This window comes from Aphelocoma coerulescens, chromosome 2 (genome assembly GCF_041296385.1).
Source record: "Aphelocoma coerulescens isolate FSJ_1873_10779 chromosome 2, UR_Acoe_1.0, whole genome shotgun sequence".
Classification (NCBI taxonomy): Eukaryota; Metazoa; Chordata; class Aves; order Passeriformes; family Corvidae; genus Aphelocoma; species Aphelocoma coerulescens.
Genome location: NC_091015.1, coordinates 67,566,079 through 67,592,251, shown reverse-complemented (window position 1 = coordinate 67,592,251; position 26,173 = coordinate 67,566,079). Strand labels below are relative to the sequence as shown.

Sequence of the window (26,173 nt, the reverse complement as noted above, 5' to 3'; positions counted from 1 at the left end):
AGTAAGGGTAAGACATTTCTTCGTATCAAAATGAAGATGTGTTAACTCCTGCAAGTTACCAATATTGCTGCCAGGGTAAAGAGAGAAGGATAAGCATAGTGAATCATATTTTTCAGACTTAAGCTCCAAAAGTTTTGTAAAATGAAAGTTCGGCTTCTTACATTCTTGTGTGTAAGAAGGTCTCTGAAAACCAGGAGCAATGTATTTACAAAGTAAGAAATTAATCCTGTAAACTAACTGCAGAATGATTTATGGCTTACCAGGACAAAGAGCTTAACCTTTTCTCTGTCACAAGGGCACCTTGACATATTTAAGCATTTAATGGACATATGGTATGGCAATATGTTTCATATATTCCATCACACTGCACATGTAGTGAATATAGCTGGTTTATAAGGACAACCTTGCACTTAACCACAGCTTTTATCAAGTGATTCTCTGTGATCAGTGTTTGTGTGTCTGTTTTTAAACAACACCATGTATGGCAAGGGTAGAAAGAAGATAATTCAGGAATCCTCTTGGGGTAGAAACTTGCATATAAATAGAGAATCTAAGAGATGTAAATCAGTTTAATGCCTTCCTAATCCATAAGAAAAATTATTTGTTCCAAAAACATACACTGTACAGGCCTGGGTATTAATTTTTAACTTTCTGGTGACAAAATAAACTGGGATGCCTAATGACAGGCCTAGATGTTTGAAAGATACTTTCTTTCCCTCAGCATCTCCAACTCAGCAAAACAGACACATGCTATTAAAGATATTTTTTGACAGTAGTAGAAGAGTCCTTGAAAATTCACAACAGAATGTAATCTAAACCAAGCATATAAAAAGATTTGTATAATCAAGACTTAAGTTTTATAGTTCCCAATTCCAGGCTTCTCTCTTAATACCAGGAAAGATGGGTGTCAGAGGGTCACAGAAGTGGTAGAGCCCAGCTATTTTAATATCTAGGCTAGTGATACTGCTACTGACCAACATCTCACACCTGCAGGAAATGTCCTGCATAAAATATCAGGTCTGTCATTGGCTCAGAAGAAAATATGTTTTCTTTTTGTTAAAATATCTTGATTTGGTTTCTGAAAATGCAAAGTAGGACCACCACAAAAGGATCTCCTCAGGGCAGAGAAGGAGAGGGGGCGATCTATGACCAAAATCTCCCAAATGGCTGCTGTCTACAGTAAACCAATCTGGTTGAACTGGCTTTGCGGATGAAATGTTGCTACAAGTGCAGCTTGCTGGCTATTTTTATGGCAACAGGTGTTTAATAATGTTGTGATCAGATTTTTAGAAAAAAACTCACACGACCACACTTTTCTGCCAACCTGTTCCTACCAACTTTGCAACAATTCCACTCAAAAAAAAGGTCAAAAGGAAAGCAGCATGAAAATCAGATGCACAGAAATTACCTGCAGCATTAAAAATAAGCTGGCATGCAATTTTGTGAGGCAGTTTTGTGCATTTCTTCCCCCCATCCCACTTTGTGTAGGGGATGGAAGAAGTGTAGCCTAGCTGGAAATATTGTCTTTAGATGCAAAAGTAAACACTTCTATTTTTAAGAAGTTACCAGAGTCACATGCCAAAAATGTCACAAGTCTAACAGCCACATTACAGCAACAACATCTGCTGGTGCATTTCCTGTGCCTCAAATATTATCCTTGGTTTTCTTTTGATCTTTTTCTCATATTCAGCCAACCATTGTCTCTTCATCTGAATATTGCTCCCACTACTTCATGACAGTGACAGCAGACATTGTTTTTGAAGATGAAGGCTAACAGATGGGAAATTTGTGCAGAGCTTCGGCATTTTGTTAGTTGAGGTGGCTATACAGAGCCTTCCTATGGATGAAATATTCCGCTTGCTGTTGCCAACAACAGCAGTGGAAAATCTTTATTAAGAGAAAAATATTTTGGCACTACAGCTGCAACAGCATGTCCTTTCTTTTCCTTTACTCCCACCTTCTTCCTGTCCTGTAGAAAAATCTTGACCACAAAAGGCTTACAAAAGCAGAACACTAGCAACAATGAAAATGTTTCCACATTTTTAAAAATACTCATACAGTAAGTTTCTCTCATCTTTTTAAGCTACACTTGCCAGTCAATTAGGAAATTGTTATACCTTACTCCAGTTTAGAAATTAAGGTTATTTTTAGACCTCCTCCCTCCAGCTAAAAAGATAACCCCATGTTGCAACATTTCATCCACAAAACCATTTCAACCAGACTGTGGTTTACTGTAGTCAGCAACCCACATGAAACCCAGAAATGGCTGGACTGTCTCCAGGTTTTTCTTCTCTCTTCAGCTGCAGACAGTGCAAGAACTGTCAGATCTCATGAGCTTGCATGTCTGTGATGGATCTTGAAAACATATCCTGCATAAATTATTCTAAGAGCAAGGATCAAAGAAAAATAAGAAGAGATCAGCTTAAAATGGGTGATCTCCAAAGTAAGTAAGAAGGCAGATGTTGCTAGATTATGTGTATAAGACTTTATGGGCCTGGAAGTTCTGATTCACAGCTGTTCTTAAGCTCCAACAGAAAATGTAAAAAAGACCATCACTAGATGAAAACATAATATAGGCTAGGAAATCATCAGTATGATCCTTCAAGTATTTACACAGTTGTAGGCATGCTTTCCAGGTGTTTATTAAATCTCATTAATGACAATAGATGGGAATGCTGCACAAAATCAGTTAACAACTCCTCCTCTTACTGTTACAGCAGGGATTACTGTAACAAGCATATATCAAACCAGGAGTCCCGTGGAAAGGAAATATATATGGACGGATTCTTGATAGATGTTTCAGAGAGATGTTTATTTCTCCAGCCGCATGGCTGGGGCTCTGCTCAGGAACTCTCACAGTCACAGGACCTGAGGGTCCTTCCCACACCAGGGACACAAACCAACCAATCGGGAATGAGGCTGACCAGGGGCAGGGAAACCCCGTGTCTCCCCCCCAGGGCCCCTCCCCCAGGGCTCCATGGCAGGGGGAGGGACCCCAACATCTTACCTATTTATAGGGTTCAAATTCTGAATGTGTATAGGAGTTATGCTTGTAGCCTGCCTTAGTGTCTTGAAGCTTTCTTCATGTACCAGAACAAACTCTTCAGTATTACAACAATTTTCTTCACCCATCTTTTCTTTAAATAAATTTTATCTTCCTATACATTATTTCTGTCTCCCATGGTAGTTGTTCCCACTGCCCCACCCCTTGTTTTGAAGCCAATTAGAAGGGTGAAGTTGTTTTTGAAATGCATCAATATTTACTTTGAGGTTCCTCTCCCCACATAGCATATCAAGTTCGTCACATTCGAATTATATACTCTAAAGATACTAGCATTTCATTTCAGATTTTCCCATTAGAGCAGATAATTCTAATTTCAACTTATCCTTAGGAATTTTACGTTCCCTTTAAGTGGCCTAAGCTTATAAAATTGCAGAAATATCAGATGAAATAGCAGTCATTGGCTTTAGTGGCAAAAACTGTGGGGTGGGGATCAAATTTACCTTTTATTTAATTATTTATTAGCCACAATAAAGAGAAGTTACAGCTTTTTAGAAACCTTAGGGGTTTAAATAATAACTTTAAATAAATTAACTAATCACAGATCAAATTCTGGCATGATTAAATTGGTGCTTCTGAGGTAAACAAATAGGTTTTTTATCAGGTTCTACCGGTAACTTTCTGAAGCATCATGTAACAGCTGTGAACATTAAACATTCCACAGAGGTCTCTGCCTTGTGTATTTTTTATTTTCAAGTTAGTAAGAACTTACCTTAGAGATTTCTGCCAAAATTTCTCTCCTCTCCTTAAGTTCTCACTAAGGCAACAATATGCCATCAAAGGATGTCAATTTTACTGTCTCTCTCAACTCCAGAGTAGGTGTGTTCAGCCAGAATGCTTATATACCACTTGTGTAATGCCTACTGATTACAGTGGCTTCTTTTGTATCTCTATGTGCTCCAGTAAGTCTTAAATCATCCTTCCCTTTCATGTCTTTGCTGTTGTTATGCATGTAATTTCCATGATGCACATAGTTTCCATGTCTCACTATCTAAGCTATGCACTGAAATATTAATGCATATCTTGTAAAGTTGTGTTAATTAGAGTACATTTTACTAATCCAGTGGAACTTGCTATTTACTGTGTGCACCTTTTGTCTCGAGAAGAGGGACTGACAGTCTCAAGCTTCTAATGCCACAGATGGGCTGCAAGTCCACATTTCTTTTTTCACTCTCCCCCTTCCCAGGACAGTACACTCTGTGTCACTCATGTCCAGGTCAAAACCCACCCATTTCTGAGGAGTCACTAAAAAAGGCTTCTCTGCTGTGACTAAATCAATTAATGCAGTCTCACTTGGACATCATCACAGATGACTTTCACGAACAAGACTGACAGTCAAATGAAATTTTACAGCAAGAGCCTGGGCCCCTACCTAACTCAGCCTTGCTTAGGCAATTTGTAATCTCTCTTCCTTAGAGTTCACCAAAGCTATGAGTTATTAATCCGCTCTAGGGACAACAACAGACCATGCCATTTGGTCCTATAACCTGCATATCCTGCTTTAAATTTGGAGGTAATTACTTGGGAAAATAGTAAGGTTTTCTGGTTTGTTTTCTGCTGTTTCTTGATGAGTCTGAACCATACATACAAGAGGTTCGATGGCATCTTAAAACAGTCCCACATAAGACAATATGATTTGCTGGATCAGTCCTCAAGAAAACATGTAAGTGTACAAACACCACACAGAGAGCAAATAGTGATATGATGAAAACCCCTTTTAATTTGATTACAATCTTTTCATTGTCTCAAAAACTTCCCATGTTATAACATCAACATGAGTAGATGGGTATGCCTGTTGCTATAATTAATAATCTTATGGTTAATCAACCAATTCCCATTGCCAAAATTAAATAGAAGATGGTTTAGTTACGTTGAAATTAGAGTATATATATATAAAAATATGAGATAGATACATCTCATAATACACCCATGTAAGCACCTTACAGGATCTTATTTCACAAGGATCACCCCATGGAAATCAGACTGACACAAACACTCCTACCTCACTACACACTTTGCCATTTAGAGCCAACTATAATGCCACTAGCCCAAGTAGGATACCAATTCCAGCTTTCTAGTTTGTCTGCCAGGACTGTAACAAGAGACATGCTTTGCACATTATTAAAATGCTCAAAAGTTATTACTGGTCTTAGCACTTACTGAAAAACAGAGTATATAAAACCACCTGCAATATAATCATATAAAATTAAATATCCATATATTTACACACATAGTATGCCCAAACAATTTGTCATCTCCATATGAGTCTTAATATAAAAATGTATTTTGACTTGTCATAAGCAATGAATTTGATTAAATACAGAGGACTTTTTCAATTGAGTAACGCCAACTAACCCGAAAGTGAGATATTAAGTGGAACACTCGCCAACCACAAGCACAGTCACAAACAAGCAAGGGAATTTCAAAGGAAAATATCTTAAAGAAAAACAGCTCAAATTGTCTTCAAATCTTTATCTATGGTCTGTAAGCATGTGAAAGCACTTGAATTAACACAGATACTGCAATTTGATGAGAACATAGTTTCTATCATTAACCTGCTCAATGAAACAGTCCAGGACTTATTTACTGTACAATTGAATGAAACATATGTTAACACAATTTACAAGATGAAAGTTATTATACAGATGTATAATAACTTACAAATAAGTCAAGAAGATTAATTGTACTCTTTATTACACTTAGCTTGCACATAACACCATGATAAGAATTTCTCTGCTCACAATACAGTTAACAGCACACGCCAATATAAATTGGCACCTCTGGCTAACATTTATACATGATTTAAAGTAAGAAAGTTTCAAAGGAAGAAAGCAAAACTCAAATGTAATCAAAGCATCAAGGAAAAAGATTTTCAGAAAAAAAAACAGGAACTAAAATTCTACAAGAACTCCTATTTGGATCACTCCAACATATATTTCCAAAACCAACACATTCATAGCTACATTAGATTAACAAAAAGACACTCAGTTCATTCAAAGAACCATTAATTGCTTTACACTCAAAAATTAGTTAATGGAATGCTCGTAGTGCATGTAAAGCCTCACTAGCAGCTAAACCTAAACTAGGTAACTTAATTGTCAACTGAAGATGAGGGGAGTTTCATCAAAAGACGTCTGTAAAGTGTTTCAACTTTTCACACATATTTCACCCATGTACCGGTTTGGACAAATTTGGAGGAAAATATCCTCTGATAGAAGGCAGGTTACAACCACCCCTCCCCCACCAGGTTCAGGGGAAAAAAATTTTTCCTCGGAGGAAAGTGAAAGAGATAAAAAACTATTTATTTAACAAACACACAGGAAAATAACATAATGCTGAATAATAAAACCTCTCGCTGTGGAGAGAAACCTGGGAAGATTTCAGAGTCCTTCTGTAGGTGTGGTCTCTCTCCTCCTCCTTGGAGCTGGGTCAGTGTGGGCCCACCTCCGAGGCCTTGGCGGAAAATTCTCCTGGTGTGTTCTGATGTTAAAACAGTCCAGAAGAGAAGAAGGGAAAAACTGAAGTCCCAGGGAAACAAAGTTCAACTCTCCATCTCCCTCCAGAGAAAAGGAGCCAAAAGCTGGCTGAAAAGCAAGCCGGGTGCTTCCTCTGCTCTTCTCGCCACAGCAGGAGAACGCAGAGGAGTGTGTGTGTATCTGTGTCCTTGAACTACTGTTTTGAAAAGTTTGCTCAGTTTGTTTCTCTCCCCCCTCTCAGGCTCAGTTTAAAGGCACAGAAGGCACAGGATTGATTTCTGGGCATAGAGCAGTGATAGGGGATACACATCATAAAGTCACCCCAAGACAACCCATCACATCAATGTTCTAAGAGCTATGGAATAATACTTTATTATTTAAAATTACTCAAATCTCCCAAATCTGGTCTCCAGTTTTTTAAATTGCCAGAAAGTCTAGAGATTCAGAGCTCTCTGTTCTACACTAATAATTATTTGATCAAAACACAACAAAGATAAATAATAACTTTAAAAGCAAAGGAAAATAAAGTAAAAGAAATTTTTAACATCTATTTTATGTATATAAAATATAAAATAAAAATAATAAAATAAAAATTCATGTGTAAAGACAGAAATTACATCCTTATGACAGCTTGTTTACAAGTGGGGTAAAATAGTGGATATTCAACATTTAGGTAGCTTAAAAAAATAAAATCAAAAGGCTTCTGTAACCCTAGTGGCCGTTAGCTAACCATGTAAATGCACAAGATTATTATGTATTATTTGTTTAGCCATGAATTAAATTATACTGTACTTCAGGGAAAATCAACCAGAGCATTCAAGTTTGAGGTAGTGCTGAAGAAACATGGGGAGTCATGCGGTCCTCAGCTTACTGCAAGATATGCAGGTAGTGTAGAAATCAATCAAAAGCTGTTTGTCCTTACCTCATAATGAGAATCTGTATCAAACATGCTTACCACGCAGAAAAAGAGCCAGGAGCTTCTCTTTCTTCAACTCTCTCTTTCCTTTTTGCCACTGTTTTTGTAGAAAAATTGTAACTGAGTATACTTTACTGGGATGGACTGAAGTATGAAAGGATAAAGGGACATCATTCAAGGGTACCTTTCATTAAACCGTTCACTGGTCACAGTAAGTTTTTACGCACCGCAATTGCAAGACAGGGCTGACACCCCCAAACACACCCCCAAAATTACTAGCACATACTACAAAAAGCCTACACAACACCCAGTTACAGCTTTTTTCTTTTTTCTTACAACAAGTAGATGATTCACTGCTAGAAAACAGCAAATACTACATACTGACCAATCTGGAGCTTTCCCCTTACCTCATTTCGCTTACATGTAACTTTCCCTTAACTGGTAAGATCCAGTCTGAAAGGAACCTGCAGTCTGGACAAAGAGCTGTCAATTTGTGAGAAGAAACTGTTAAAAGTGAAGATTTTCTTATTAACAAAGAAACTATTTCTTAACTATAAGCTTTTCTTCTTCCTCCCTTCCCTTGCAAGGCCAACTTGCAACACCAGGGAGAATTTATCAGAAGCAGCAGAGCAGCACCAGGATTTGGCTCTGAAACAGCTAGTTTATTTTTCTTCATATTAATAAGAGTTTCAGAGTACTAGGATACATTTCAAGTACCTGAAGTGCTGGCAAGGAAAGAGACTACTTTTAGTTCTTGCTTTTCCAAAACTATGCTTTATGAAGTCCATGCTGTAAGTTAAAATACAAATGAGTTCTTATTAAATTGAAATTACTTGGAATCATCTCTTCTCTGTGTAACTTCTGTTTGCTCCCATCCCACAGGTAAGTATCAAACAACAATCAGTCAAAATGTAACAGTAGCAAAGACGACTGGTGGATCTGCCAGATGCTCACATCAACAAAAGAGGCTAGGTAATAAAGTTGAGGGGCTCCTTCTGAAAATTGCATCCAGAAACCTAGAGAAGATTATCCCAGACTGGCTTAGAAATAGACAGAGATGTATCATAGACATGAATGTATTTGAATGGGGAGTGTGTTGGAGGGAAGTGGCATTTAAAAGACGCATAGATGTGGCCCTTTAGGACATGGTTTAGTGGTATACTTGAAAGTGACAGGTTAGCACTTGGACTCAATGATCTCAGAAGTCTTTACCAGCCTAAATGATTCTATGAATCAAAGTTCTGGTTCTCTCCTTGTACAGTACTGTTTACACTGAACCTGATCAAGAGGGTCTTTAGGCAGTTTCTTCACTAAGCAGTCTTCCTTCCAAAAATACTATTCCTGCTAAATTGAAAACAACTAAATCCTAAGAACTTTGGAACCAACCTCCAGAAGGACAGAGAGAAGAAATATTTTAAAGAAATGCATACATAATTACTACTCCTATGATGATAGCTATAATGCTGAATATATAGCTGTTCATCTGCAGTCTGCACCACAGCTCAGGAAATGGCCACATTCCTTCCATATCCTCTCACACCTCCCTTTCAGGGGGATCATAAGTTGTCTGAAGAATATGAAAGGGGGGAGATGGGAGAAGGAGATCCAACTAGAACCTGAAGTTGGTGCAAACACCTCTAAGTGAAAACAGCAACTACTTTTTAGATGAACAGACAATAGCATTCTCATTCTCGGAAGTAAAGGAACGGTTTGATTAACATAGAACAACAGGAGTCAAATACTAACCAGGCAGAACCAGGGGATCAAAAGCCCTATCCCTGGGCAACTTGCAGAAAGGACCTATTGAGCTTTTCCAATATTTAATTTTTCACAGGTATCCCATGGAGAAGAGGGAAGGATGTACAATTCTACACAGCAAGGGAGAAGAGTGAGGGAAAACAGCATTAAAGTGCAGGCAGGAATACCACAGGCAGAAAGTCTCTAGTCTGTGTTATCCAGGATATCTTTATTCTTTCTGTGAGTGATTAGACTGAAGGACTAATGATTAGACAGAGCATAATGCAAATGGAAAAATTAAAGTAAATAAATAGACAACTGCTCTTGTGATTTTTTTGGAAATTAACATAGATAAATCATTCATGCCTCAGGGAGCAAGGGTCACACACTTCCTCATTTGTAGACTGAATTCCAGAAGCATATGTCATCCACTGTGCACACATCACGCATATGCTCCTCACAGATCCTCTACAGGCACTGTCTTACTCTGTCTGAATAGCATAATAGTATAAGTACATTATTATACGAGTCCAATTACCTACTGCAGCACCCTATTCCCTGACAGTAGCAGGGAACATTATTGTACAAAGGAAGGAAATAAACTGAAGGTAACTTAGTCCAGGAGGGATACCAGAAACGTGGATTTCTAGAAACTTAAACATTAATATAAAACTAATTTTCTTAACGAAGCAAGAAAGTAAACACCACATCATGTATTACTCACCTCTGTAGGATATTCCTTGGCTATCATTTACTTGTTTGCAGATTCCACAGACACTGGATTTCTTAAAAGACTTATTTTTGAAGGTGTGAGACCTTGAAGCTGTTGCTTGAGGCTGGAAGCAAGGAGAATAACATCAGACCTTCACTCAGCTTTTGAGTCATAATTATAAGGGAAATATAAATAATTTTAAAATAAAAATAACAGTAGTTATTTTTAGTAGTTACATACAGTAGTGTATATATAACAAAATTTAACCGTATACTTTTATATATAGTACCATTTAACAGTCATATTATATTTAGCAGTATAATAGTAGCAACATGAAAGTGCTCTTGCTCGCTCTCTCATCCTCACTCTTGTTCTAGAACATAAGATTTCCACTCTCAAGTGTGGGAGACATCAAAATGTGAACAACCTCTGGCACATCAGGACACGGCCACTGCAATTCATTTTTTATCATAATTTCACAATTCACTCTGTAACTTATCTTTTAAGAGAAAATACAGAATAATGTCTATGATACGACCCAACAGTCTTCTGACCTAAGTTTTATCTACATAAAAACTAGCATTGGTTCAGTTTTAACTGGTTAAAAATACCGCAAGAACTGCTCTATCACAGTAGTCAATTTAACTAAAGCTAACTTAAAATTCCCTTTGTTTCTTTCCTGTATAAGAAACATACACTAGTTTAAAGTAGCATTATTTCCACAGTAGCTGAAATATCATATTAAAATATAACACAATTATGAAATTTCTAACTGGGGACAGAATTCAAAAAGTCAATACCATATTTGCAATAGATATTTTATGGCTTTTATAACTTAGGAAACATTTAGGTAGAAAAACAGAGGAGGCTACCAAAAGCCTTTGACAGCCATTATCTTTTCTAGGTGTGTAACAACATTCATGTTCATTGGCAGACTTTCTGGAAATATCAGTTACCTATTCAAAAACAAAAATACATTACACCAGACCATGAAAACCCCCAAATGCTCTTTATGTTTCTTCATTTTCATTTCACATTTGCACCATACTGTCCTTAAAAGTACTGCAAACAAGCCTGCATTCAACACTAACACCTGTGCTGAGCTTTAGCAGCAGTTTAGAGGCGGAAAGCTGTCCCACAGCTGGACCATTTCAGCACCAGACTTCCACCCATATGTCAGTTGAGAAAGTTTCCCAGCATGGTGCAATGTACAAGGTAAGACGGTAAAGAGGAATCACAAGAATTCTTTGTGGCTTTAAGCAGCTCAATATGGCTCTAGGCAAAAGGTTTACTGACTCCAAAAATAACTACAACACAGCTACATAACAGGCACAAGAAGAGTCATAAAAACAATGACACTTTTCAAGTACAGCCTCCACATGGGCCTATCCAAAACTCCACAGAAGCCCTAAGGAACACAAATGGCAACAACTGACCACACTGAGCAGTCTGCGGGCTCAGACGCCCCATCCCCAGTGGGGATTCACAGTCAGCTTGATCTTAAGAATAGCTTCAGGAAATACTGCTGGTCTTACCCACAGTGTAAAGCCAAGATAACTCACTTACTTCCATAAACAATAAATTACAGAGACTGCAGGAATAAACCTTTGTCTGGACTTTCAGGAAAATCTTTCCAATGGTAAGGTGTACTAATCAGCAGAAATTAGTAAATTAGTGAGAGAAATAATCTACTGGTCCGCATCCTTAAAAGTCTGAAAAAGGGGATGAAATGGTTGAGAAATAAAACTGAATTGTATACACTGCTTCATCGTGTATTGGGTTTGCATGGCCAGGTTTTGGTGGGCAGGGTGGCTACAGCAGTGGCTTCTGTGAGAAGCTGCTAAAAGTTTCCTCCATGTCCAGCACAGTCGATGCCAGCCAGCTCCAAGACAGACACTGCTGGCCAAGGCTGGGCCAGTCAGAAGTGGAAGTAACGCCTCTGTGATAACATTTTTAAGAAGAAAAAAAGTTATTGTGCAGATATCATTGGAGCCAGAGAAGAGTGGGGTGAGAATATGTGAGAGGAAGAACTCTGCAGACACCAAGGTCAGTGGAGAAGGAGGAGGCAGAGGTGCTCCAAGCACGGGAGTTGAGACTCCTCTGCAGTCCATGGTGAAGACCATGGAGAAGCAGCTGTGCCCCTGCAGCCCATGGAGGAGACCCATGCTGGAGCAGGTGGACACCTGACAGGAGGCTGTGAACCTGTGGGAAGCCCGTGCTGGAACAGGCTCCTGGCAGGGACCTGCAGACTCATGCAGAGGAGCCCACACTGGAGCAGGTTTCCTAGTAGGACTTGTGACCCCATGGAGGACGCACACTGGAGGAGGCTGTTCTCAAAGGACCCACAGAACAGTGACTCACATTGCAACAGTTTATGGAGAACTGCAGCCTGTAGGATGGATTCACATCGGAGGAGTTTGTGGAACACTGTCTTCCATGGGAGGGGCTTCATGATGGAGGCAGGGGAAGGACTCCTCTCCCTGAGCAGCAGCAGAAACAACTTGTCATCAATTAATGGTAATCCCCATTCTCCATCTCCCTGCACCACTTGAGCTGAGAAGAAGGTAGGGGTGGGGAAGGGTATTTTTAAAGTCTAACTTTATTTTTCATTAGCCTGCTTTCAATTTGTTAGTAATAAATTCAATTAATATCTCTAATTCAAGTCTGGTTTGTTCACTATGCTATTTGGTGAGTGGTCTTGCTCTGTCCTTATCTCATGAGCCCTTCCCTGTCCAGTTGCAGAGAAAAGTGATAGAGAAGCTTTGGTGGGTGCCTGTAATCCAGTCAGAGTCAACCCACTACTGTCTTTTTGGTGCCGAAACCCAGGAAGGGGTAGTTTAAGCCCAGATAGAAATTAAGTACCACACAGCCACTCGGTCAGCTCTCCTCTTTCTTCCCCCCTCCTCCCCAAATGGAATGGGGAGAAGAATTGATGTGAAAGTTGTATGTTGATATAAGAACAATTTTATTATTATTATTATTATTATTGTTATTGTATTTTATTTTCAGTGGTAAATAATAATGATAATAAAAAGGAAACAGTAAGTGATGCACAATGCAATTGCTCACCACCTGCTAACTGATGCCAGACCGCCCTTCCTGAACGCAGATCAGCCATCCTTTCAGTAATTCATCCCAGTTTATATATACAGGGCATGATGTTTTATGGTGTGGAATATCCCTTTGTTCAGTTCAGGTCACCTGTCCAGCTATGCTCCCTCCCAGTTTGTTTTGCTCACCTCCTCGCTGGCAGAGCATGAGAAAAAGGGGGAAAAAAACTCCTTGACTTAGTATCAGCACAACTTGGCAAAACACAAAACTTCAGTGTGTTATCAACACTATTTCATACCAAATCCAAAACAGCACTGTAACAGCTATTGAGAAGAAATTACTCTAGTTAAAACCAGGGTAATTACAAATTTTGATCACTCCTTGTAGAAACCAAAGGCACAAATTCCCCTGTATGACATTTGCATCATGCTACTTCAGGTTAAATTGGAAGATATTGTCAGAAGTATGATTCATATCAAAAATAAACAATTGAGAAAAAGAACAGCTGAACTCCAGAATTATATAGGAACATAGCTGATGGCAAACAGATCAAAGTTATTCGTTTTGAAAAATCTCCGTCATGATTGGGTTTTTTGGCTTTGAAACTACAGGAGATGCTTTTAAAGGTCTAGGAGGAAGGAAAAATGTCATTACATCCAGGTAACTTCTCTAATTCAACACAGGGAGGTTCTGTGCCATACTGGGTTTGGGCATTGTTCCCAAAGAGCTGGGAATCCCTCATTTCCACAGCCTCTTCCTTAAAAAAAAAAGTCAGCAATCACCACTGGTTGCTGCAGTTTCTCTCTGTAAACTTATGAACAAAAAACCACAATTCTCATTTTAGATTTATCCTCCCTTCTTCCCTGCAGAGTTCTACTTTTGGGACATGTTTGTGATTCTCTCTGAAAATTAGTTTAGCAGAGCTTGCACTATTGAAGAAATTAATGGATAAACTTCACTGTAAGTTTATTCTGTAGTTAGGCCTGCTTCTCCTTATTTCCTACCTAACAAACACGTCGCAAACCTTGGCGCTTGCACTATTCCAAAGAAAAACAATTGTCATAAGAACTCACAGTTTAGATACTGGAGTTTAGTGTAAGTAGGTCTTGACATTAGTTGATCAACTAGTCAATCTGTCCATTTAATTTTCAACATAAACATCAAATGCATTTTTTCTGTGGCATTTAGGAAATATTTTGCAATGCAGCCTTGGCATCTACATTAAAAAAATGTGCATTTTTTGTTCCCTGTTGTTCATTTTAGGTACATTCCACTATGGTCTCTCCAAGCAATTCAGTTAAACAGCTCATTTAAGGAACTTCAGTACCCACAACTTATAGTCTTCTTATACAAGAACTCAGCATAAACTACTGTGAAATCTACAGAAGGCTAGACAAAGGTTTCTTTGTTGTCACCTGGTACAGCTTTAGTGGAGAAGCACAAAGAAAGACACCAAGGAAAAAGAAAGAAAATCATATAAAAAGAAAGAAGTGGGGGCGGGGGAGCAAAGCAAACACAGCAAGCAATGGTACTTTCATGAGGCTCAAGACTGGAATCTAAAGTGCATATGATTGTTAGGAACACAAACTGGAAGAAAACAGTTCAAAACCACAGACTACAGACTCAGGTTTTGTCCGAAGAAAAGGCTGTAATTACATGTGGTCTCAATTGCTAACATTATGAAAATTACTCTGGAAATATTTTGCATGCTGTGCTCTCTGTGGCATGCAGAAATCTAATAAAGCGGAACTCTATCCCAGACTTGCATCAATGTAAATCTGCAGACTGTGTAAAGACTTACAGATGCATCCTCAGCTATGATAAATTTCAAATACTACTCATCACTGAGCATTTTCATTAAGTAGCAACAGGCTGAACATCACCAGATGCAAAATTCACAGCACCTCTGTCAAAGGCAGTTTACTACAAAAAACTCTCCAGACTGAAATTAAGCCAATACAGGTTAAAACAGTCAAGATCCACAACTTCGTTTTTGGCAAAACCAATACAGCAATTCCTTCTTGACAGAGACTTAGCACTGGTTCATTACACCTATGGAATAAGTATTCCCAATATTATTCCCAAATACCATATCACATCATAACAGTTAATGATTCAATGAATAACAGACCTAAGCAACATTAGTTTATTTCAACTTCATGTTTCCAACATGTAAACTGCAATTGTGATAACAGTTCATTCTTTAAAGAGGTAGTCAGAGGGTTTAGATCTTTTATTAAATAATCAAGGAAATATTTTTAAATTAAACCTTTTCAAATAATCCTCAAGAAAATTATATTCACACATATACATGCTCCATTAAAAACAATACAAAACAAAAAAAAAGGCACTTAGCTGAACAGAATTGGTTCCCTACAAGGTCATCCAGGCAGTGACTAAATAATATCTATGAGAAAATACAAATTTCAACAAAAACAATTAGACTTTTGAAATTAAATCATTTATTTCTGGTGTTACTCTGTGTTGCTGGGGAAGCCAAAACCTGTTTGTACATTATTTCTCCATCTCCAAAATTTGTAAATATCCATGTCACATTCCAGCTAAAAGAAAATCATAAACATACATACGAAGCCCTATTAACTTTCCCTATGTCAGACTCTACTCCTACTGAATTTTACATAGCCTCATAGCATAATAGCATGTAGATACAAAAATGCTGCTAGCGAGGATTTTCTTGCTATTTTCTAAGTCCGTGAGAGACTTTTCTCTCTCACAGAAGAGGTAGTAGGTAAACAACCAAACCACCTGCAACCTTGAAAAGTCTTGTTTATGGTATAGTAGAAAAATATTTTGACAATGGATGTTTTAGGATTTTAGCCAATCACCCCAAGGGGTGGCTGATCCTTTGTCCAATTAGACTATGAAGAAAAAAGTCTATAAAAGAGTTTGTAAAATAATTAAATAAATCAATCTTGCTGCACAATTCCTGCCTGCTGGATCTTCTCTCCTCCTCCTCCCTACGGCTGTGGGACACAGTGATATACCCTAGGGCCTAGGCCTGTGGTAATAACAGCAGAATCACATAAAGCAAAAATATGTTTTCTTCACTTCCCACCTGTGGTCATACAAAAATGATTCCTTTTCCTTATCCTCTAACTTACCAACTTATACTGCAATTTCCTAGGACTCTCTTTGTGCATTCTTTTACTCTCCAAGGTAGATTTAAATCCACTGGATGATAATGCTTACAACTATTATTTTAAATACATGGAGGGAGGGGCCAGCAGTGTATTACAGAATAGGTATTTCACCACCTTTTATAAGCTAGAGAAATGCCCATAGGTGATATCCAAAAGAAAGGCTCAAATAAGAGATGACTGAAAGAAGTCTTCATGAAAAGGCTCAGCTCCAGTTAAAAAAAGGAAACCTTTGGAAAACTAAGCTATGTCAATAAATCAGGTGACTAATGAAAAAACAGCACACCAAACAGAAGAATGCCACCTCTCAGACCTTTCTGTTAAGTTTGCTCATTGTTATTTCTGTTACTTCTCTACTTCCTGTCCTCCCTCTTACTTGAAGTGCACAGCAGAAGTCCCTTGATTTCTGCACAGTTACTTTAAGATCCCTGGGAAAAATCAAAGAATAAAATCCCATATCAGGTTACCCACACTTTCCCATAACTAGCATTCCTCCAGCAAATACTGATGAGATAGAGCTGCCCAGAATACAACAGTTGGTATTATACTGATGAAACAAAATAGTTTCAAGTTTCTCTCCTCTCCATGCAGTAAACCAGCATTTTTTAACTTTCCTGCTCCTGAAATGTGGAGTACCAGTACTGCACATTTGCTGTAGGTTTCATTTCCAGAAAAGTATTTAAGAATGCCTACTGTGCATACAGACCAAATAATATATTATCCATCTCCCCTGTAAACCTGGCTTTTAGAACAGGGCTGACCACAACTTCTTGGTGACTATAAAAAGTGATTATGTGAAAAGTCTCACACAAGGATAAAATTAATATACAATGAAGAACTTCCCAGAAATAGCAAAGACCATAGCATATGAGATTCTCAGCAGCTCTCATATATGATAATCTCTTGGAAAACATATTGCTTCAAAAGTAGCACTGTATTATAGCCAATTTGCATTAACTATACCTATCACACACATTTAAGTACATCCACAAGTACCACCAAGTGAATATATAAATATTGCAGAACTTATGCTACATGACAAGAATATGGGATGGTGACAAAATAATTGGAACACCTAAGTAATTTTACAATGGCTGAAATAAGGCATTTCTGGCTGTTTCACTCACAAAGATTATTTCTAGATATATTTACACACACATCCTAAAATGTACACAAATAGCTAGTTATACTACTAACACTAACACTTACTATTACCAAATAACTTCAGAGGAATTGCAAAGACAATGGAGTATTTGTTATAAACACCCCATTTGCTCCTCATTCATTCAAGGCATTTCACAGAAAGACAAACAAGTAGATTAAGCTAGAGAAGAGAGATATTACTTAGGATCATGCAGCCTGAGCTGGCAATATGTCTCCAAGTGGAGACTGCTCCTGACTCATGATTGAAGTGAGAGCACATGGAGAAGTTAGTGAGGAAAAAAATGTCTCACCGAACCAGCTGAGTAAAGTTCATGTCAAAAAGGAAAAAAATCATGTACTTCGGTAGTACAAAACTACTTTACTGTACAAGCATAAGGGGCCAAAAAAGTAACATAAAATGACAAAGTACTTTTTTGCCACCTTGTTGAAAATATTTGGTACTACAATTTTAAGCAGAAGAAGCCTTTGTAGTTTCTCAGACTAAAGAAATCCAGGTCTTCATTATTTTAATAAGAAATTCTGCCCAGGTACCAGGGTTTCAAACCTACACATTTTTCAAAAAACAAACAAACAAACAAAAGCCCCTAGAAAGTTTCTGTCCAAATGACCTTACAAGTCATACAGACTTAAAGAAAAAGGTCAGATGTGAAAAGCATGAATATTCAATGTTTATTCAGTGTATCAACAGCCAGTTGTAAAAAAAATGGCTCAAAACATAAGCTGTGCCTTACTGGGTTAGCACAACATCCATCTCCTTCACCCAAGTACTTAATTGTTGTTTCAAACAGAGACACTATTCAAGCAGAGCAAGCCAGCCCCACCCCTTCTGTGTCCCACTCCCTTCATGCTCCTGGAATGTACATGCATGCTGGAAGGTCCATCACAGACCCATCCTCCCAGTTTGTACTAATGGACCCATTTCCCACTAGTTCTGTCAAACTCTTGCTTTGAACATGCTGGTACTGTCTGCCCCACAATATTCTGCAGCAGCATGTACCAAAAACTCATGCTCTCCTTTGTTTAAAGTATCTTTATTTGTTCATTTTAATGTAAACTCCCACCATGTCTGACACTTACTAGTTTCTGCATTGTGGGACTGCATAACTAGCTCTGTGTGTTAACCTACCCAACAACTTCATGTTTTTGGAAAACCAAAGTGAGGAGTCCCCATCTTTTCAGTCCCTTCCCAAAAAGCAATTGTTCTATCCCCTTGACCATGTTGTCACCCTACCACATGTTTTTATACAGGCTGGGACCTGATACATAATTCAAAGTTTCAAGTTAACAGTCCAAAGGGATAGATTTGCTCCATAGCCTATTCATACAGCCTAGTACTCTAGATCTATTTCCAGACATGGCTTCTTCTAATTCCAGCTGCCATAATAAAAAAACACCTTGGTAGCTGAAAGGAAAATTGTATTGGCCCTCACATACAAAGCTTTTCACCTTATCTCTCTCATTTACAGCTCCGAACTAACAAGTTAAAAGCCAGACAGACACAAGGCCATGCAAGACCCAATAGAGAAGCAGTGACACAAACCTAGTCTTGCACTGGGTTCTTGAATGGGAGTCCGGAGCCTTAGCCACACTACCAAGTGACCTGTCCAGAGAGAGCCATGACTGAATGTAACAGCAACTTCACTGCTCCCTAACAAGAGAGAGGATCTACATTTTATGTACTATTCGTTCAAGCCACACACATTTGTCCTTTGTAGACAATTATTGTCTGTAAACAGTTTACCTCAGAGGATGTCCTTCATCTAGACCATCTAGGTCCTTCATCAATTGCACGTGCCCTTCTCAAAGTTTTAAATTCTTTAGACAAAGCATTATCACCTTTCTTTGAAAAAATATTTCTACAACATGCAAAGGTAATATAAGAGAATAAAGTGTTTGAAAAAGACTGATAATTAGATAATTTTTTTTCCTTTTTAAACTTTGAAGTTGGCCACCTCAAACTTTAAACAACAAAAAGAAACTTAATCATGTTTGCAGTTTTCCAAAAGGTTCTTCCCCTTATGATCTGGCTGAGATTACAGTCCAGAAGATAATAGGTCCAGATCTGCACAGAGGTGGGTGACACCTGCTGAAGAAAAACAGCACCTAGGGTTGTCTGAATGCATGCCCATTAGTAGCCCAACATCCCTTCCAGCAGAATGCAGGCAGAGCAACACACCTGCTGGAGAGAGGCAACAACTTTCCTTTCTCCAGCCAAATCCTCACTGCTCTCCTTTATCCTAATATCCCTAGGAATCAGTCACGTGTACAGAGCAGTGGTTCACTCCCTCTCCTCCCAACAGGAACAAACAGGGGAGCCTGAGGTCACCCCTCTCACATAAAATAGCAGCAAATCTCACATCTTTTCATTCCGTCACTTCTTTGTATTTTTGTTTCAACACCTTCATTTCTCCACTACACATGCATCTATAAAACTGGAAGAGCAATTAGGAGACAGATGGACAGTCCATTTGAAAAACTTGTCTATTTTATCCTCATCTCACTGACAAACCAACTTTGTTCTGTATGGGAAAATACCATAGAAAGGAAATGTCTGAAAGCAGCAAAGGACTGTGCTTTGATTTTCACTAAAGTTCAGTTTGTCAATAGCTATTTTTCATCCTTGTTAAAGAACTGACCTTGTCTTCTCTGAAACTATAACACTGCTTTTATTGCATACAGACTGGAACTCCCACATAGTCAGAGCTAGACAGCTGAAGACTAGAATTCACATATTTAAATAACAGGGGGAAAAAGGCTATTTCTGAACATACATGTTAATTCTGTTCACAGAAAAAAACATGAAGAGCATAAGAAAAGTTAAAATTCAGATACATTAGGCATCTACCCTTGAAATGCTGCCAGCTAATGTTTGGTTTTTTTTAAATCATCTTCCACACAGACTCTCCAACCAAATCTCTTCCCACTGCAGATGAATTCTTGCAGGTACACAAACACATTGAGCTTACCTGCATGTTTCCTCTATCTGTCTTGATAGTCCCTAATGAACCTGTCTCCAGAAGCAACAAAGGACTGCAGCAATGTGCAACCTAACCCTTTTGTGACATAATGCAGATACAAGGCCAAATACCAAAGAGCTATCAAGAGTTCTCTTGTAGCAATTTCTGATGTGGTAAGAACCAGATATTAAAAACAAACAAAATAATAATTTTTATAAAAATCACAAAAAAACAATCAGGAAATCTACCAAGGAAACAACTAGGAACAATCTAACAAGGAACAACCAGGAAATTTAGCAAATTCTGCAAAGAAAGCAGAGAAAGCAAAAGAAGAGGTCAGACCTGGGCTAGAAAAAGGACAGACAGAAGCAGCTGACTGTCAGAACACTGGCCAGAAAAAAATAGCTGAGAGGAATGAAGATATCACTAAATCAGTTACTAAGAAATAGAAGAAATATTACTAATACTAATGCAGTGAATATTTTTACCCATTTCATATAGGCTCACAGCTTGAGTTTTCTCTCCTACCCCGACAATCCTGCTTGAGGCAAGTATGCTACACTAATACATATTCAATTTAGCACTTCAAGTGGGTAATGTGTGCAGCACAGAAGTGATATCTTTCAGATATATCTTTTCTACCCGCTATCGTCCAGAAAAAAATCAGCATCCAGGATAGAAGTACACAGAGGTAAGGAAGCTGACAGTTGCACACTGCATATATGTGTGCATTCAGCAGGTGCTATACTAAGGAAGTATGAACACTGAAAGCGCATTTATCAGGGAGGTCATCAGTCAGGTTATTACATCTTCAAAAAGCAGAAGATAACAAGCTTTCCAAATCTGCATGAATATCTCATTAAAGGTATTCAGCAGGATGAAGAAATTGCAATCTCAGTCCAGTTTCCTCCTCTCCCCACACATATTCTTATTTACCTACTTTATTTTAACTCAGGCTATCAGCATGGCTCATAGGACCTACTGACCAAGACAGTGTTAATGACTGCATGAAGTCTACCTGGCTGTTGTACTTCGAAAGGCTGGAGTTACACTAAGCAAGGAACAGATTGGAGACCAGCAGCTGTGGCCAAAACATCTTCACTCAACACCTATGTTCTCCACACCAAAGCAGGTACTTCAATTTATTCCTCTACATCAGAAGCAATGGTATTCCAAACACTCCTGTTTCAGTGTGTAAACAGCTCTAGTTAAACAAGCAATCCCATACATCTGCACTAATGATAGTAACTCATATTGAAAACAACACTCTGTGTGTATGCCTGAATTTATGTCCTTATCTATTTCCTCTTTTTATAAATTTATCTTACTTAATGTAGTTAAGACTGTTCCAAACAGTAATCAAAACCAACATATTTTATATAACAACTTAAAATAGAAACAGTTTTTGCATTTCATTAAACCTGAGGACTCAAAATTTTTGGCTTACAAAATTTTGTATTCAGTAATTTAAGAAGCAGTTGACAACCTCATGTGGAAAATTAAAATCTTCATTGTGCACTTTTGGGTAAAGCTTAATTTCTTTCATAACATCTAGTTTCACTTTTTCCTGCTATTTTACTGAAGCTTTGACAATTTTTTTCTATCAAGTTATAATCAACCATTTTCAGGAGACAGAACCTAAGTAGTATTACACAGACTTCTACAAAATGTTTTATAGGATAAGGGCCACTCCAAAAATCAGAAATATTTACTCAACAATCCCGGTCCAGGATGCAAATTCACTACTTTCATTGGACAGCAGACAACTCGTGGTTAGTCATTTATTTTGTATTTTTCCTGCTGTTCCTGTGTGGTCTTTGAAAACACAAGCTGATGAAAAACACTCTACTTGCAACTGTAGACTTTGCACACCTTCTATTTTTTTTTATTTCTGATATTGTAAGATTGGTGGTATCAACTACTCTGAACACAATTGTTTCATGTTAAAACAGTATATGGGATCAAAGTCTCGATCATATTCCTTTATTGCTACTAACCACAGATAATATACAGAAGCCACACTTACCACCTAAACAAATCAGGGGAAATTTTGAGATAGTACAGGTACTAGGTAGGTTTGTATTTTTACTGAAGAACATGAATGACACACTGTTGGGGTTCCCACCCCCGGTGTGGGGTCCGGGGGGAAGGGGCCCTGGGGTAGAGGCACGGGGTTTCCTTACTCCCTGGTCAACCTCGCTCCTCATCGGTTTTGTGTTCCCCTGCCCAGGGAGGACCCTGGTGGTCCCGTGATTGTCAGAGTTCTTCAGCAGTCCTCTGGCCATGTGGCTGGAGAATAAACATCTCTGAAACTTCCATGAAGAATCAGTCCCTGTTTCTTTCCACGGGCCTCGCTGTCTGATACATGTTGCAGAAATCCCCACTGCAACTACACACAAAAAAAACCCCAAACAAACAAAAAACCAAGCACTAGTGTCAAAACTTCCTGGTTAAAACTATCATTCATATTACAACAATACTTTCATGATGCAGAAATATTTTTAAAAATGCTAAGGAGGAATCAGTGTTAGCCTGATGGTAACAGAAACACTGCTCACTGCAACAAACAGCAAAATAAGGCTCTTCTTCCAATCCACACACCGCTTCCAGCTCTAACCATCCTTCACAGTCTGGTACCTGAATCAGTACTATGGAAAGTAGGCTGTTCAGGCTTTGGCAGACATGCTGAGCACAAGATGCACTCACCCTTTGCCATACAGAAAGGAAAGCACATGCCATGTAAGGTTCAACCTTTACCTCTATTTGAGAGAGCAAATGTAAGAAAAATTTAGCAGCAAAGCAAACCATATTATGGTAAAAGAATGTATCAATAGCAAGCTAATAATCATAATTACACCTACTTCTGCTGAACCTCAGATTTTTATACGTAAAAGAATTTTAATTAACCTTAATTCCACCTTATTAATATAACCATTTTCACTTCAGTCCCAGGCCGGAGATAGGATAACACCTTTCCCTGCCTGTTCAAATGGTCTCCACCTTTTCAGTTAGCTATTCCAAATATTAACCATTAGCCATTCAAATATTAACCTCTAGCAAGAGTACAAGAAAATAGCCATCTTGACAAATTTTATAAATTTAGGTCACTGACTAGTACAGGCTGCAACCAACTGGGACCACTCTATGTTCTCATCCAGCCAGGAAAAGATTTGTTGCTACTGGCCTGTGGTTGGGAACTTTAATTCCTCTCCTCTGCCATATGAATGAACCAGAATAATGTGAAATGGCTTAAGTACAAGGATCACATTCAGCTACAAGACCTAAAGCTCTTGTGGAAATGAAAATCAAGCACAACAGACATTTATGGAGTTATTATACAGTCCTTGCTCTGTAGCTGATTAACTTGGTCACTCACCCAAGGACAAACAGTTAAACTATTACATCAAGAAGAACAATTATATAAAATGCAACTGTTGCTTAACTCAACTGACCTGGTCTTTCCTTTTGGCTCAAAAAACCATGCACTTTAAATTTCCAAATAACTATCCTAGTTATTTCTCTGGCACTAAAATCAGGATCTCTTACCACAGCAAGTAAAGAAAAACTCAGCAAAGCCCAAGGAATCCACTTGAAACACTAACTTCTTCCTTCTACCAACCACAAAGCTCCACAAACCCTTACTCTTCTTATCAAATACTCTCCAATCCCATTGGTATCACTTCATCAGGGTTTTTCAGTTTCCATTCACATCTGTAGCACCAAGGCTACTTTCATATTGGCACACTGGAAAAGTACTCTGCTTTTCTACTCTTTTCTCAGAAAACAAGTTTCCTTTAAAGCCTTCATAATTTCTACTTCATCATAGGTTAGATTTCTTTTCTTGCACTTTTAGAGGGTTTCATTCATTCATTCATTCAGAGCAGTTACTACTCCTTCTGCCTCACAGAAACAAAAAAAGGGAAAACACTGCTAGAACAGATTCTTCAAAAAAAGTAATTTCCTAGATCACAGTAATTTAAAAAAACAATAGTCCCATGACACACTTGCCAAAATCTGAAATTTCATGGAAATTTATAACAAAAAACATGTGAAACTACAGAATGCTTATTTAAAAGGCTTAGTTAGTTTTGACATCCAAATATTCCAGTAACATCTTCATTATTACAGAGTACATCATGTAATGTATCAATATTGCTGTTGAAATCAACTAAAACTTCTGAAGCATCTTCATTGCCTGGACATGTTTGTTTGCAGGTCTGTTGACAAGGCAGGTCTGCATGCTGGTATTTTTATAAATGTTGTGAAGGGAAAGCACAAATACTGTTTTTTCAAAACCTGAGGTGTGCCTGTGATCATCTATTAATGAAGAAGAGGTAATCTCTCAGAAAAAAAGCTACCAAGTCTCAGTCTAGCCTAAAGTATTACCAGGTCTTCATCACTCAACAGATTTCACCCAAAAAGCCAGATGGTCAGAGGTTACTCTTTCTAAATTTTTTAATCTGGCAAAGACTTCTTAACAAGCAGCAAGCCATTTGACAAAACCAAGCAACTAAGAGCAAGCAGTGATTCTGCAGCATTGGGAAAACACCACCTGCAAGTGTACAGTTAGCTGTATGTTGACTTTTTAGTATTATGTGACTTTCTTTGTATAATGCAGTTTAGGGCAGGAAAATCTGTAAACTTTTTCAGCTGTCACTGTACATCAACATGGTCCCTGTCCTTTCCTTTACAGCAAAAGTACAATTTCCAAACAAGAACTCACTTTTCTACAAACACATACAACAATATGGACCAAACCACAGTCAGAACACACACTATTCTCCCAAGCAAGAGTGTACATAAGAGAAAGGGGAAAAGAGAGAACTGCCTCTTGATATGTTCTTTCAGCAAAGATTTATAACCCCTTAATGTTGCCAAACAAACCTGATACTTAGAGCCAAAGAGAGCCTAGTCTATATGCTTGTTTTGTTTGTTAATTTTCAGTACACACAAGATTGTAAGGCAGTAAAATTTTTTAAAAGCTGCAACCTTCAGCATTAGAGAAACCACAAGGAATGTACAGATGTGATTATCTTCTTCCAAGTTAAAAGCATTACTTCAGAAACATCAGTAAATAAAATATGTTGAATCACTGATGAATGAACATACCTCAGTTTGTCTACAAGCCAACTCTCCAGATGAACTGTTGTGAGCCTGTTTTAAACAAAGAGTTGCTTTAATTAGTGAAATATTACTAACTGACAGGGCAAATTCCAAAAATACTTCACTACAATTAGAAACCTTTTTCCCCCCACTAAAACAATTTTTAAATAGCACTTAACCCCTACACAGCCACATAGGTATGCTCTAAGTATATCCATTTCTCCTCTGTACATCAAAAAACAGTTAAGTGAGAAATAAAAATGTTTACCAAAGCATCTGAAAAAGCTTCCCAATATTACTATCAGAGATCAAGGCAACATTTCATTTCAGACCTGTATCAGATCCCACTAGATCTGAAGGTTTCTATAGGGGGCAGAGGGAAGGGTGGTGGCACAGGGAGAAACACGTAAAGGAAAGCAAAATGCCAGACAACTGTTCAAACCAGTTTTCACTTCAGGTTAAGTTCAATTCACAGCCTGTTATTATACTGACTGCAACTGTCACCTTCCCCTAGCTGCAATTAATTGTCCACCTTTTTGCTCTCCATCTATTCTTTTACCACCTTGAGCAACCTAACACACCGCAGTTCACCATGTGCACCTGAGACTCCAACCTGTCCCCACAACATCCTCTATACAGTAACAAGCATACTGTGTTTATACACGATAGCAACTTGAACTCTGGAAATCAAAATTTACTGCTGACAGAACAGGTAGTAAGACATCAATACCAGCGCAGATATTTTTAAACAAAGAAACACCATTTTGCAAGCAAATAAAGGATGAAGTATTTTTCTTAGAATAAGTGATAAAATTCTTTAAAAGTTAAGCCAAACCAA

General features: G+C 38.1%; 1 protein-coding gene across 11 annotated transcripts in view; it reads right to left on the bottom strand.

Moving 5' to 3' along the window:
* Positions 1-26,173, bottom strand: part of TNS3 (tensin 3) — a 218,302-nt gene that overhangs the window by 171,173 nt on the left and 20,956 nt on the right. For 6 of the 11 annotated variants that reach the window (XM_069007895.1, XM_069007893.1, XM_069007883.1 and 3 more), the window contains 2 exons: positions 25,342-25,386; positions 9,915-10,026 (listed from right to left, as the gene is read on the bottom strand). Coding sequence is in view for 5 of the 11 variants with exons in the window: in XM_069007883.1 (XP_068863984.1) it covers positions 9,915-10,026; positions 25,342-25,386 (157 nt within the window). In the remaining 6 variants the exon portion in view is untranslated. Of the gene's footprint in view, positions 1-7,492; positions 7,551-9,914; positions 10,027-12,263; positions 12,351-25,341; positions 25,389-26,173 lie in introns of those variants that run through there. The other 5 variants (XM_069007894.1, XM_069007885.1, XM_069007886.1 and 2 more) reach the window with 4 other exon arrangements.